General features: G+C 44.3%; 2 protein-coding genes across 2 annotated transcripts in view; one reads left to right on the plus strand and one right to left on the minus strand.

Annotated features, from left to right (window-relative positions):
• LOC106597798 (uncharacterized) overlaps positions 1-10,066 on the plus strand; it is a 62,420-nt gene extending 52,354 nt beyond the window's left edge. Inside the window, exons 72-74 of the mRNA XM_045690628.1 lie at positions 7,614-7,708; positions 7,954-8,221; positions 9,007-10,066. Coding sequence (XP_045546584.1) covers positions 7,614-7,708; positions 7,954-8,221; positions 9,007-9,095 — 452 coding nt within the window. The 3' untranslated portion in view covers positions 9,096-10,066. The remainder of the gene's footprint in view (positions 1-7,613; positions 7,709-7,953; positions 8,222-9,006) is intronic.
• Positions 10,067-10,121: 55 nt separating this feature from the next.
• On the minus strand, positions 10,122-12,176 carry LOC106564100 (lipopolysaccharide-induced tumor necrosis factor-alpha factor homolog). Its single transcript, XM_014130095.2, has 4 exons — positions 12,127-12,176; positions 11,911-11,963; positions 11,522-11,654; positions 10,122-10,674 (listed from the first exon to the last, which is right to left on the minus strand). Exons 2-4 carry the CDS (start codon positions 11,933-11,935, stop codon positions 10,566-10,568), a joined length of 267 nt encoding a protein of 88 aa, XP_013985570.1. The 5' UTR covers positions 11,936-11,963; positions 12,127-12,176; the 3' UTR covers positions 10,122-10,565.
• Positions 12,177-13,348: the final 1,172 nt, after the last annotated feature.

Here is a 13,348-nt window from a genome sequence, read left to right on the forward strand (position 1 = left end):
TCTCCAACCACCAACTTACCGTCCTAAGACAAGGCCGAGTATAGCCCACAAAGATCTCCGCCACGGCACAACCCAAGGGGGGGCGCCAACCCAGACAGGAAGACCACGTCAGTGACTCCGCCCACTCAAGTGACGCACCCCTCCCATGGACGGCATGGAAGAACACCAGTACGCCAGTGACTCAGCCCCTGTAATAGGGTTAGAGGCAGAGAATCCCAGTGGAGAGAGGGGAACCGGCAAGGCAGAGACAGCAAGGGCGGTTCGTTGCTCCAGCCTTTCCGTTCACCTTCACACTCCTGGGCCAGACTATACTTAATCATAGGACCTACTGAAGAGATAAGTCTTCAGTAAAGACTTAAAGGTTGAGACTGAGTCTGCGTCTCTCACATGGGTAGGCAGACCATTCCATAAAAATGGAGCTCTATAGGAGAAAGCCCTACCTCCAGCCGTTTGCTTAGAAATTCTAGGGACAATTAGGAGGCCTGCGTCTTGTGACCGTAGCGTATGTGTAGGTATGTACGGCAGGACCAAATCGGAAAGATAGGTAGGAGCAAGCCCATGTAATGCTTTGTAGGTTAGCAGTAAAACCTTGAAATCAGCCCTTGCCTTAACAGGAAGCCAGTGTAGGGAGGCTAGCACTGGAGTAATATGATCAAATTTTTTGGTTCTAGTCAGGATTCTAGCAGCCGTATTTAGCACTAACTGAAGTTTATTTAGTGCTTTGTCCGGGTAGCCGGAAAGTAGAGCATTGCAGTAGTCCAGCCTAGAAGTAATAAAAGCATGGATTAATTTTTCTACGTCATTTTTGGACTGAAAGTTTCTGATTTTTGCAATGTTACGTAGATGGAAAAAAGCTGTCCTTGAAACAGTCTTGATATGTTCTTCAAAAGAGAGATCAGGGTCCAGAGTAACGCCGAGGTCCTTCACAGTTTTATTTGAGACGACTGTACAACCATCCAGATTAATTGTCAGATTCAACAGAAGATCTCTTTGTTTCTTGGGACCTAGAACAAGCATCTCTGTTTTGTCCGAGTTTAAAAGTAGAAAGTTTGCTGCCATCCACTTCTTTATGTCTGAAACACAGACTTCTAGCGAGGGCAATTTTGGGGCTTCACCATGTTTCATTGAAATGTACAGCTGTGTGTCGTCCGCATAGCAGTGAAATTTAACATTATGTTTTCGAATGACATCCCCAAGAGGTAAAATATATAGTGAAAACAATAGTGGTTCTAAAACGGAACCTTGAGGAACACCGAAATTTACAATTGATTTGTCAGAGGACAAACCATTCACAGAGACAAACTGATATCTTTCCGACAGATAAGATCTAAACCAGGCCAGAACTTGTCCATGTAGACCAATTTGGGTTTCCAATCTCTCCAAAAGAATGTGGTGATCGATGGTATCAAAAGCGGCACTAAGATCTAGGAGCACGAGGACAGATGCAGAGCCTCTGTCTGACGTCAATAAAAGGTCATTTACCACCTTCACAAGTGCAGTCTCAGTGCTATGATGGGGTCTAAAACCAGACTGAAGCGTTTCGTATACATTGTTTGTCTTCAGGAAGGCAGTGAGTTGCTGTGCAACAGCTTTTTCTAAAATGTTTGAGAGGAATGGAAGATTCGATATAGGCTGATAGTTTTTTATAATTTCTGGGTCAAGATTCGGCTTTTTCAAGAGAGGCTTTATTACTGCCACTTTTAGTGAGCTTGGTACACATCCGGTGGATAGAGAGCCGTTTATTATGTTCAACATAGGAGGGCCAAGCACAGGAAGCAGCTCTTTCAGTAGTTTAGTTGGAATAGGGTCCAGTATGCAGCTTGAGGGTTTGGAGGCCATGATTATTTTCATCATTGTGTCAAGAGATATAGTACTAAAACACTTTAGTATCTCCCTTGATCCTAGGTCCTGGCAGAGTTGTGTAGACTCAGGACAATGGAGCTTTGGAGGAATACCCAGATTTAAAGAGGAGTCCGTAATTTGCTTTCTAATGATCATGATCTTTTCCTCAAAGAAGTTCATAAATGTATTACTGCTGAAGTGAAAGCCATCCTCCATTTGCGAATGCTGCTTTTTAGTTAGCTTTGACAGATGTTTTTTATTTTTAGGGGTGCAACTGCATCTAGGGTATTGCGCAAGGTTAAATTGAGTTCCTCGGTTAGGTGGTTAACTGATTTTTGTCCTCTGACGTCCTTGGGTAGGCAGAGGGAGTCTGGAAGGGTATCAAGGAATCTTTGGGTTGTCTGAGAATGTATAGCACGACTTTTAATGCTCCTTGGTTGGGGTCTGAGCAGATTATTTGTTGCAATTGCAAACGCAATAAAATGGTGGTCCGATAATCCAGGATTATGAGGAAAAACATTAAGATCCACAACATTTATTCCATGGGACAAAACTAGGTCCAGAGTATGACTGTGGCAGTGAGTAGGTCCAGAGACATGTTGGACAAAACCCACTGAGTCGATGATGGCTCCGAAAGCCTTTTGGAGTGGGTCTGTGGACTTTTCCATGTGAATGTTAAAGTCACCAAAAATTAGAATATTATCTGCTATGACTACAAGATCTGATAGGAATTCAGGGAACTCAGTGAGGAACACTGCATATGGCCCAGGAGGCCTGTAAACAGTAGCTATAAAAAGTGAGTGAGTAGGCTGCATAGATTTCATGACTAGAAGCTCAAAAGACGAAAACTTCATTGTTTTTTTTTTTGTAAAATGAAATTTGCTATCGTAAATGTTAGCAACACCTCCGCCTTTGCCGGATGCACGGGGGGTATGGTCACTAGTGTAACCAGGGGGTGAGGCCTCATTTAACACACTAAATTCATCAGGCTTAAGCCATGTTTCAGTCAGGCCAATCACATCAAGATTATGATCAGTTATTAGTTCATTGACTATAACTGCCTTGGAAGTGAGGGATCTAACATTAAGTAACCCAATTTTGAGATGTGAGGTATCACAATCTCTTTCAATAATGGCAGGAATGGAGGAGGTCTTTATACTAGTGAGATTGCTAAAGCGAACACCGCCATTTTTAATTTTGCCCAACCTAGATCGAGGCACAGACACGGTCTCAATGGGGAAAGCTGAGCTGACTACGCTGACTGTGCTAGTGGCAGACTCCACTAAGCTGGCAGGCTGGCTAACAGCCTGCTGCCTGGCCTGCACCCTATTTATAGTTTTGGCAAGTCGGTTAGGACATCTACTTTGTGCATGACACAAGTAATTTTTCCAACAATTGTTTAGACAGATCATTTCACTTAGAAATCAATGTATCACAATTCCAGTGGGTCAGAAGTTTACATACACTAAGTTGACTGTGCCTTTAAACAGCATGGAAAATTCCAGAAAATTATGTCATGGCTTTAGAAGCTTCTGATAGGCTAATTGACATCATTTGAGTCAATTGGAGGTGTACCTGTGGATGTATTTCAAGGCCTACCTTCAAACTCAGTGCCTCTTTGCTTGACATCATGGGAAAATCAAAAGAAATCAGCCAAGACCTCAGAAAAAGAATTGTACACCTCCACAAGTCTGGTTCATCCTTGGGAGCAATTTCCAAATGCCTGAAGGTACCACGTTCATCTGTACAAACAATAGTACGCAAGTATAAACACCATGGGACCACGCAGCCGTCATACCACTCAGGAAGGAGACGCGTTCTGTCTCCTAGAGATGAACGTGCTTTGGTGCGAAAAGTTAAAATCAATCCCAGAACAACAGCAAAGGACCTTGTGAAGATGCTGGAGGAAACAGGTACAAAAGTATCTATATCCACAGTAAAACGAGTCCTATATCAACATAACCTGAAAGGCCGCTCAGCAAGGAAGAAGCCACTGCTCAAAAACCGGCATAAAAAAGCCAGACTACGGTTTGCAACTGCACATGGGGGAAAAGATCATACTTTTTGGAGAAATGTCCTCTGGTCTGATGAATCAAAAATAGAACTGTTTGGCCATAATGACCATCATTATGTTTGGAGGAAAAAGGGGGAGGCTTGCAAGCCGAAGAACACTATCCCAACCGTGAAGCACGGGGGTGGCAACATCATGTTGTGTGGGTGCTTTGCTGCAGGAGGGACTGGTGCACTTCACAAAATAGATGGCTTCATGAGGAGGGAAAATTATGTAGATAAATTGAAGCAACATCTCAAGACATTAGTCAGGAAGTTAAAGCTTGCTCGCAAATGGGTCTTCCAAATGGACAATGACCCCAAGCATACTTCCAAAGTTATGGCATAAGGACAACAAAGTCAAGGTATTGGAGTGGCCATTACAAAGCCCTGACCTCAATCTTATAGAAGATTTGTGGGCAGAACTGAAAAAGCATGTGCGATCAAGGAGGCCTACAAACCTGACTCAGTTACACCAATTTAGTCAGGAGGAATGGGCCAAAATTCACCCAACTTATTGAGGGAAGCTTGTGGAAGGCTACCTGAAGCGTTTTGACCCAAGTTAAACAATTTAAAGGCAATGCTACCAAATACTAATTGAGTGTATGTAAACTTCTGACCCACTGGGAATGTGATGAAAGAAATAAAAGCTGAAATAAATCATTCTCTCTACTATTATTCTGACATTTAACATTCTTAAAATAAAGTGGTGATCCTAACTGACCTAAGACAGGGAATTATTACGAGGAGTACATGTTAGGAATTGTGGAAAAATGAGTTTAAATGTATTTGGTTAAGGTGTATGTAAACTTCCAACTTCAACTGTACATACATGCATACCTCTACTACCCTACTAGCTAACACAGCCATACATACATACATACATACATACATACATACATACATACATACATACATACATACATACATACATACATACATACCTGTACTATCCCACCAACTAACACAGCCATACTTAAGTACGGCTCTGTCTCTCTTTCTCTGATTCCCCCCATCCATATCGCTCTTTCCCCTTCTTCTGTCTGTCCACTAGGGGGTGCTGACTCAGCCTACTCTGTCTGTCCACTAGGTGGTGCTGACTCAGCCTACTCTGTCTGTCCACTAGGGGGTGCTGACTCAGCCTACTCTGTCTGTCCACTAGGTGGTGCTGACTCAGCCTACTCTGTCTGACCACTAGGGGGTGCTGACTCAGCCTACTCTGTCTGTCCACTAGGTGGTGCTGACTCAGCCTACTCTGTCTGTCCACTAGGTGGTGCTGACTCAGCCTACTCTCTGTCTGTCCACCAGGTGGTGCTGACTCAGCCTACTCTCTGTCCACTATGTGGTGCTGACTCAGCCTACTCTCTGTCTGTCCACTAGGTGGTGCTGACTCAGCCTACTCTCTGTCCACTATGTGGTGCTGACTCAGCCTACTCTCTGTCTGTCCACTAGGTGGTGCTGACTCAGCCTACTCTGTCTGTCCACTAGGTGGTGCTGACTCAGCCTACTGTGTCTGTCCACTAGGTGGTGCTGACTCAGCCTACTCTCTGTCTGTCCACCAGGTGGTGCTGACTCAGCCTACTCTCTGTCCACTATGTGGTGCTGACTCAGCCTACTCTCTGTCTGTCCACTAGGTGGTGCTGACTCAGCCTACTCTCTGTCCACTATGTGGTGCTGACTCAGCCTACTCTCTGTCTGTCCACTAGGTGGTGCTGACTCAGCCTACTCTGTCTATCCACTAGGTGGTGCTGACTCAGCCTACTCTCTGTCTGTCCACTAGGTGGTGCTGACTCAGCCTACTCTGTCTGTCCACTAGGTGGTGCTGACTCAGCCTACTCTCTGTCTGTCCACCAGGTGGTGCTGACTCAGCCTACTCTCTGTCCACTATGTGGTGCTGACTCAGCCTACTCTGTCTGTCCACTAGGTGGTGCTGACTCAGCCTACTCTGTCTGACCACTAGGGGGTGCTGACTCAGCCTACTCTGTCTGTCCACTAGGTGGTGCTGACTCAGCCTACTCTGTCTGTCCACTAGGTGGTGCTGACTCAGCCTACTCTGTCTGTCCACTAGGTGGTGCTGACTCAGCCTACTCTGTCTGTCCACTAGGTGGTGCTGACTCAGCCTACTCTCTGTCTGTCCACCAGGTGGTGCTGACTCAGCCTACTCTCTGTCCACTATGTGGTGCTGACTCAGCCTACTCTCTGTCTGTCCACTAGGTGGTGCTGACTCAGCCTACTCTGTCTGTCCACTAGGTGGTGCTGACTCAGCCTACTCTCTGTCCACTATGTGGTGCTGACTCAGCCTACTCTCTGTCTGTCCACCAGGTGGTGCTGACTCAGCCTACTCTCTGTCCACTATGTGGTGCTGACTCAGCCTACTCTGTCTGTCCACTAGGTGGTGCTGACTCAGCCTACTCTGTCTGTCCACTAGGTGGTGCTGACTCAACCTACTCTGTCTGTCCACTAGGTGGTGCTGACTCAGCCTACTCTCTGTCTGTCCACTAGGTGGTGCTGACTCAGCCTACTCTCTGTCTGTCCACTAGGTGGTGCTGACTCAGCCTACTCTCTGTCTGTCCACTAGGTGGTGCTGACTCAGCCTACTCTGTCTGTCCACTAGGTGGTGCTGACTCAGCCTACTCTCTGTCTGTCCACTAGGTTTTGCTGACTCAGCCTACTCTCTGTCTGTCCACTAGGTGGTGCTGACTCAGCCTACTCTGTCTGTCCACTAGGTGGTGCTGACTCAGCCTACGCTCTGTCTGTCCACTATGTGGTGCTGACTCAGCCTACTCTGTCTGTCCACTAGGTGGTGCTGACTCAGCCTACTCTGTCTGTCCACTAGGTGGTGCTGACTCAGCCTACTCTCTGTCTGTCCACCAGGTGGTGCTGACTCAGCCTACTCTCTGTCCACTATGTGGTGCTGACTCAGCCTACTCTCTGTCTGTCCACTAGGTGGTGCTGACTCAGCCTACTCTCTGTCCACTATGTGGTGCTGACTCAGCCTACTCTCTGTCTGTCCACTAGGTGGTGCTGACTCAGCCTACTCTGTCTATCCACTAGGTGGTGCTGACTCAGCCTACTCTCTGTCTGTCCACTAGGTGGTGCTGACTCAGCCTACTCTGTCTGTCCACTAGGTGGTGCTGACTCAGCCTACTCTCTGTCTGTCCACTAGGTGGTGCTGACTCAGCCTACTCTCTGTCTGTCCACCAGGTGGTGCTGACTCAGCCTACTTTCTGTCCACTATGTGGTGCTGACTCAGCCTACTCTGTCTGTCCACTAGGTGGTGCTGACTCAGCCTACTCTGTCTGTCCACTAGGTGGTGCTGACTCAACCTACTCTGTCTGTCCACTAGGTGGTGCTGACTCAGCCTACTCTCTGTCTGTCCACTAGGTGGTGCTGACTCAGCCTACTCTCTGTCTGTCCACTAGGTGGTGCTGACTCAGCCTACTCTCTGTCTGTCCACTAGGTGGTGCTGACTCAGCCTACTCTGTCTGTCCACTAGGTGGTGCTGACTCAGCCTACTCTCTGTCTGTCCACTAGGTTTTGCTGACTCAGCCTACTCTCTGTCTGTCCACTAGGTGGTGCTGACTCAGCCTACGCTCTGTCTGTCCACTATGTGGTGCTGACTCAGCCTACTCTCTGTCTGTCCACTAGGTGGTGCTGACTCAGCCTACTCTGTCTGTCCACTAGGTGGTGCTGACTCAGCCTACTCTCTGTCTGTCCACTAGGTGGTGCTGACTCAGCCTACGTCCAGCGTCTGTCCACCTCTAACATTAATATGGACATGGACACTTTCATCAGCCTGGACCCTACTGTTATACAGGTGTGTATGTGTGTGTTTCTACATCTGTCTGTCTGTCTGTGTGTGTTTCTACATCTGTCTGTCTGTGTGTCTGTGTGTCTGTCTGTGTGTGTGTGTGTGTGTGTGTGTGTGTGTGTGTGTGTGTGTGTGTGTGTGTGTGTGTGTGTGTGTGTGTGTGTGTGTGTGTGTGTGTGTGTGTGTGTGTGTGTGTGTGTGTGTGTTTCTACAACTGTATCTAGTTATCCCCCTAACCCCTCCTCCCTCAGACTCTGGATGTGAGCCAGGTCAAAGGTCTGCTGGGTTCTAACCTGCCAGAGCTGAAGAGCTATGAGAACCAGAGCGTGGTCCAGACCTGGATCAGCACCCGTTTCCAGGCCGACCTGGACTCCCTGGGGCTGGATCTTAAGGGGGGCAAGGCTGACCCCACCACGGTTGGTGTGGGGACCATCTTCCTTCCTAGTACCAATGCAGTCACCACCGTGGCTGGAGGAGCTGGGCCAGTCACCACCGTGGCTGGAGGAGCTGCTACTACAGGTAAAACATGACCGTTCCTTTTTATCTATGAAAGATCAGCCGGTTCTCTTTCATTTCTCTGTGATAGTTTGATTATTAACCGTTTATAATGCGCTGTATATGATTAGAGGCTCGGTGAACAATGTTATAATGTATTGTTTCAATCAATCTAATTTATTTATGAAGCCCTTCTTACATCAGCTGATGTCCCAAAGTGTTGTACAGAATCCCAGCCTAAAACCCCAAACAGCAAGCAATGCAGGTGTAGAAGCACAGTGGCTAGGAAAAACTCCCTAGAAAGGCAGGAACCTAGGAAGAAACCTAGAGAGGAACCAGGCTATGAGGGGTGGCCAGTCCTCTTCTGGCTGTGCCGGGTGAAGATTATAACAGAACATGGCCAAGATGTTCAAATGTTCATAAATGACCAGCAGGGTGAAATAATAATAATCACAGTGGTTGTAGAGGGTGCAACAGGTCAGCACCTCAGGAGTAAATGTCTGTTGGCTTTTCATAGCCGAACATTCAGAGTTAGAGACAGCAGGTGCGGTAGAGAGAGAGAGTGCAAAACAGCAGGTCCGGGACAAGGTAGCACGTCCAGTGAACAGGTCAGGGTTCCATAGCCACAGGCAGAACAGTTGAAACTGGAGCAGCATCACGACCAGGTGGACTGGGGACAGCAAGGTGTCATCAGGCCAGGTAGTCCTGAGGCATGGTCCTAGGGCTCAGGTCCTCCGAGAGAGAGAAATGTTTATGATTAGAGGTTCAGTGAACAGAGTTATGATGTATGTTTCTGTGTTTCTGTGTAGCGAGCGGCGGAGCGATCAACAGACCAACGTTCGGCCTCCACCTTCTCCTCACCACTCTGGCCATCGCTGTCCTGTACATTCTACACTGATTTAAACACTGATTTCAGAGATTTTAGATTTCAGAGTGAGAGAGTTAACTGACGCCATAGCATCAAGTCGCATTCGGCTCAGACAGGGAAAAACATAATGTAAAGTTCTCAAACAGGAAACAAAAATGTATACATTTAGAGTCAGGTAGTGCCTTAGATATTGTAAATATCACTGAATACAAGGATATACTGGACCTATCAAAAAACTGTAAAACAATCTAGCACTTTAGTCACGTCAATGTTTCTGTTCTGACAAGGTCTTCACACCATTTTATTTAAGTGTATTCACTTTGTATGTTGTATCTTCTGTCTTGTTGGTTGGAATGTTGTTGGAATTAACAATTTTCTGTCTTGGTGGCTGGAATGAAGTCTGTTCTGTCTTGGTGGTTGGAATGTTGTTGGAATGAACTATTTTCTGTCTTGGTTGCTGGAATGTTGTTTAAAGAAGTATTTTTAGGGCTCTATTCAGTCTGTATAGCTGAAATGTAAAGGTCATTTCTTATTGAGCCAACATCTGCAGCATTTACCGTGAATGTAGTCTACACTACGGGAACATGGCCTTTAAATTTCAACCATGCTGTAACGCTGAATAGAGCCCTTTGTCTTTGCCTTCCAGTGAAAATATGAAGGTATTTCATTAGATGACAAAGAAGTCTTGTGTTGGTGATGTCGTCTTTCTGGGAGAGCCATTTGTTTTATCGGGGTTAGTATCTCCATACAGTACGCCAACACTTATCTACCGAGCCAAAACGCTGTTCAATGTCATGACAACCAATTCCTCTAGTGTAGAATGATTCTGTCATTAGAATGTCACTGTGCTTCTGTTCATGTCAGCTCAAACTGTGGTCTGTCTTCTCAACGCTGCCGTTTGATGATACTAAATAGCAGATGTTGAACATATGATTTAATTAATAAACATATATATTATTGCACAATCCCCCCCCCCCCCCACAAAAAATGATATTTTATTCATAAAGAAATAAACAGCCTATGAACTAACAACAAAATATTTTAGTGGTTGTGAAATTATTGTAATATTCAGGGCTCATTTTATTCCTAACAAACCAGTACAGTACTCAATCAGAAAGACTCACAGTGCTGCATGAGAGAATTATAGTAATATAACTTACAGATCATACAACAACCATCAAACCATGAATATTCACATTCTATGTTTTCTATGGCACAAATATTTTACCGTTGCCAAGGCAGCGGTTAACTGCATAGCAAGGGACAGGGCAGGATGGGATGGAACACTGTCAATGACAACATTCTGTGACAGTTAAATTGTTATATTGAATTAAACTAATGTGTTTTTCAAACACATGGTAGACTGCTGTGCAGTTCTACTGGGTGGAAGCTGAGAGAAACAGACTGTTTTGGAAGAACAACAACATGTCTCAGAAGACAAAGACACAATGTTGTAGCTAGCTTCCCAAAGGACACTGGAGACTCCTGCAGGTTATGCGCTTATAAGCGCTTATAAACCCCCAGGATGGTCTTGCAGGAGGGACACGTGTGCTTGGCGTCTTTGAGCCTGTCGAAACAGAAAGGGATGAGACAGCAACCCAGAACAAACCTGAGGAGGAGGAGAACAAACAACGGTCAAACATTGTATGGAGATGCATCTTAAGGCCTAAAAGGGATTTTTTTTCTCTTAATCACAATCAACTTTTACCAGTTAAATGTAGACACAAATAAAATACATTTTGTATTAAAAAAAAAAATCAAAATATCTCATTAAATACAGTATATGCATATATACACAAATGCATTTCAGCCTGAATATTTTGGACCGGACTTGACCAGAGCAGATTGTGGATAAATACTGTTTTCATCTTTCTATCTGTAAAATACTAAAGTCATAGGTAAAATGCATTTTTGGTGCATTTTTCCAAAGAAAATGTTATCTAGAATAAACAATTCCCTCTGGGCAAGTCTGGAGAATACATCTAAGCATAACCTCACAACATGTGGTGAGCATAGATGATTCTGAAGCTGAGAGAAATTAGTTGGAAGAGTCTGACTTTCAGGAAATGGCAGTCAAAAGTCAAGTACACTGAAATTAGACTACCAAAGCCTAATTAGACCCAATCACAATCCCATCAAAGTAAGTTACGAAATATAGTCCAGTTTGTAACATTCTTTATGAAATGGGCTTTTAAATTATGTTTAATTGAATGTAGTGAGCTTTGACATTTTTGGCGGTAGTATGATAAACAAATACATACATTTATCAAGTTTGACATTTGTATGTTTATTTTGTGAAAATACTAATATTAATGGATCAAAATACCAACAAATCTCAGAATTGATAGATAGATGCAAGTTATTTCAGCCTGTGGTGCCTGACCATAACCCACTGACTAACAGTAGGATAGGCTTTCACCACACACACACACACACACACACTCTCTTGTACGTACCCACAGAAGAAGAGTCCTCCACAGAAGAGGTAGGTGAGGACACCAGAGGAGAAGTCAACCTTAGTGACCATGGTCTGGTGACAGTTAGGACAGGTCATCTGGACAGGACTGTCCCCAAATGCACCGATGGCCACTGGAGGAGGGGGGGGGAGTAGACAAAGTATTAGTTCATTCTCTAATGCATTCATTTGTTAATTCATTCATTCCTACAGTACCTCACAGCATGGCTTCATTCATCTATCAATTCATTCATTCATTCATTCATTCATTCATTCATCCATCCATTATATACTTTCTTCCAACTATCTGTCCACTGAAAACACATGGCTGTTTAACTTCCTTTATAGTTAACAAGAGTTTCACTCAACCCAAAGTACAGTAGGACATACCAACAGGCACCTGGACGTTGGCCATCCTCCCTGAGAGGAAAAAGAGTTGGGTACTAACGAAGAATACACAGAAAGACATACAATATACTAATGGAATACTCAACAAATGCTGATAACCATAGAGAAAACATTCAAACTACAAATAAGTCTTATTTTTGATAAGCTTACATTTTATCATTACTTTTCCAATAACAGAGTTTCTTATAAAGTACTTACAGATCCGCTGTAAGGGAGAGTCTTACTGCTCTGCTGGTCCAAAAGGAGTCTGTTACTCAGACTTTTCTTCTACTCAGTAGAACAGGAGGGTGAACAGTCAGTAGCCGGACCCGCCCATCCTACCAAACAGCCTATACGGCTAACTACTGTCCTGTCTTTGGGCTCATTAGACTGAAGACTAATTTGTAGTTTATCAAATCAATTCTCTAATTATTATTACGTGATTAACTAATCAGGTAGATGTAATTAACTAGGAAGTCGGGGCACCAAGGAAAATATTCAGATTACAAAGTTATAATTTTCCTAATATAACTTTGATATTTTAATATCTGATCAATTAGTCTTCTCATTAATTAATTATTCTTTACCTCACGTTAGTCTCATTCCAAACGTCGTAAATTGTTGGTTATCTGCACAAACCCAGTCTTCACTATGAGTCATCCATACATCAATTGTCTTAAATCATTTATTTACTAACTAAATAAATCACAGAAATGCATAAACAAACAGTAGATATAGTTACAAGGAAATGATAGCGGATGTGCCCTAGTGGGCTAAACCGGCATGGCGGCTTGGTGGACAAAGGGGAAGTGGGGGTCGACTGAGATAAGACACCACAAAGTTGGTAATTATAACAATTGAAATGCTAAACCTTTGCACATGAACACTCACTCATTCGGGAATATTTGCAATCAATATATATATATATATATATATATATATTTTACGCTCAGTGTGTCATCCTGATCTCTGTTGGAAAGTTTGTTTCTGTTGGAGAGTTTGTCCGCCCTCTCTCTCTGCCGTGGTTAGAATGGATAGTTCAGAGTAACATTCAGCAATGTCGATATAGAGTAGATGTTTCGGCGGTTGTCGGTCTTCGCGTTCAACGATACCTAATTCCTAGCTGCAGACTAGTAATTAGTATCAAAGATTTGTTCTTATTCTGTCGGTTTGATAGTCTAAGAGTTTAACCACGTGGTATGGTTAAGAATTCAGCAAGAGAAATGCATGGTCTCTACTCAAACCTTAGCCGTCTCGTAATTGAGGTAAGCTTGGTCTGAAGATAAATAACCCCACCTTGGATGTTCTTCGGAGCAGCAGAAAGGGACGGTCCCATGACGCCAGCTCAATGTCTGCACTCATGGGCGGGCCTCTGATTTAGTTAAACTCCAAAGGGAATTGGAGTTTCCTTCATTAAACAGTCTAAAATCACATTACATAA

Source organism: Salmo salar, chromosome ssa12, assembly GCF_905237065.1.
Source record: "Salmo salar chromosome ssa12, Ssal_v3.1, whole genome shotgun sequence".
Classification (NCBI taxonomy): domain Eukaryota; kingdom Metazoa; phylum Chordata; class Actinopteri; order Salmoniformes; family Salmonidae; genus Salmo; species Salmo salar.

Coding starts and splice junctions, on each gene's coding strand:
- LOC106564100 (XM_014130095.2), bottom strand. CDS start 11,935: ATGGCCAACGTCCAGGTGCCTGTTG. Junction 11,655..11,910: donor CAACGTCCAGGTGCCTGTTG/GTATGTCCTACT, acceptor CCCCTCCTCCAG/TGGCCATCGGTGCATTTGGG. Junction 10,675..11,521: donor GGAGGACTCTTCTTCTGTGG/GTACGTACAAGA, acceptor CCTCCTCCTCAG/GTTTGTTCTGGGTTGCTGTC.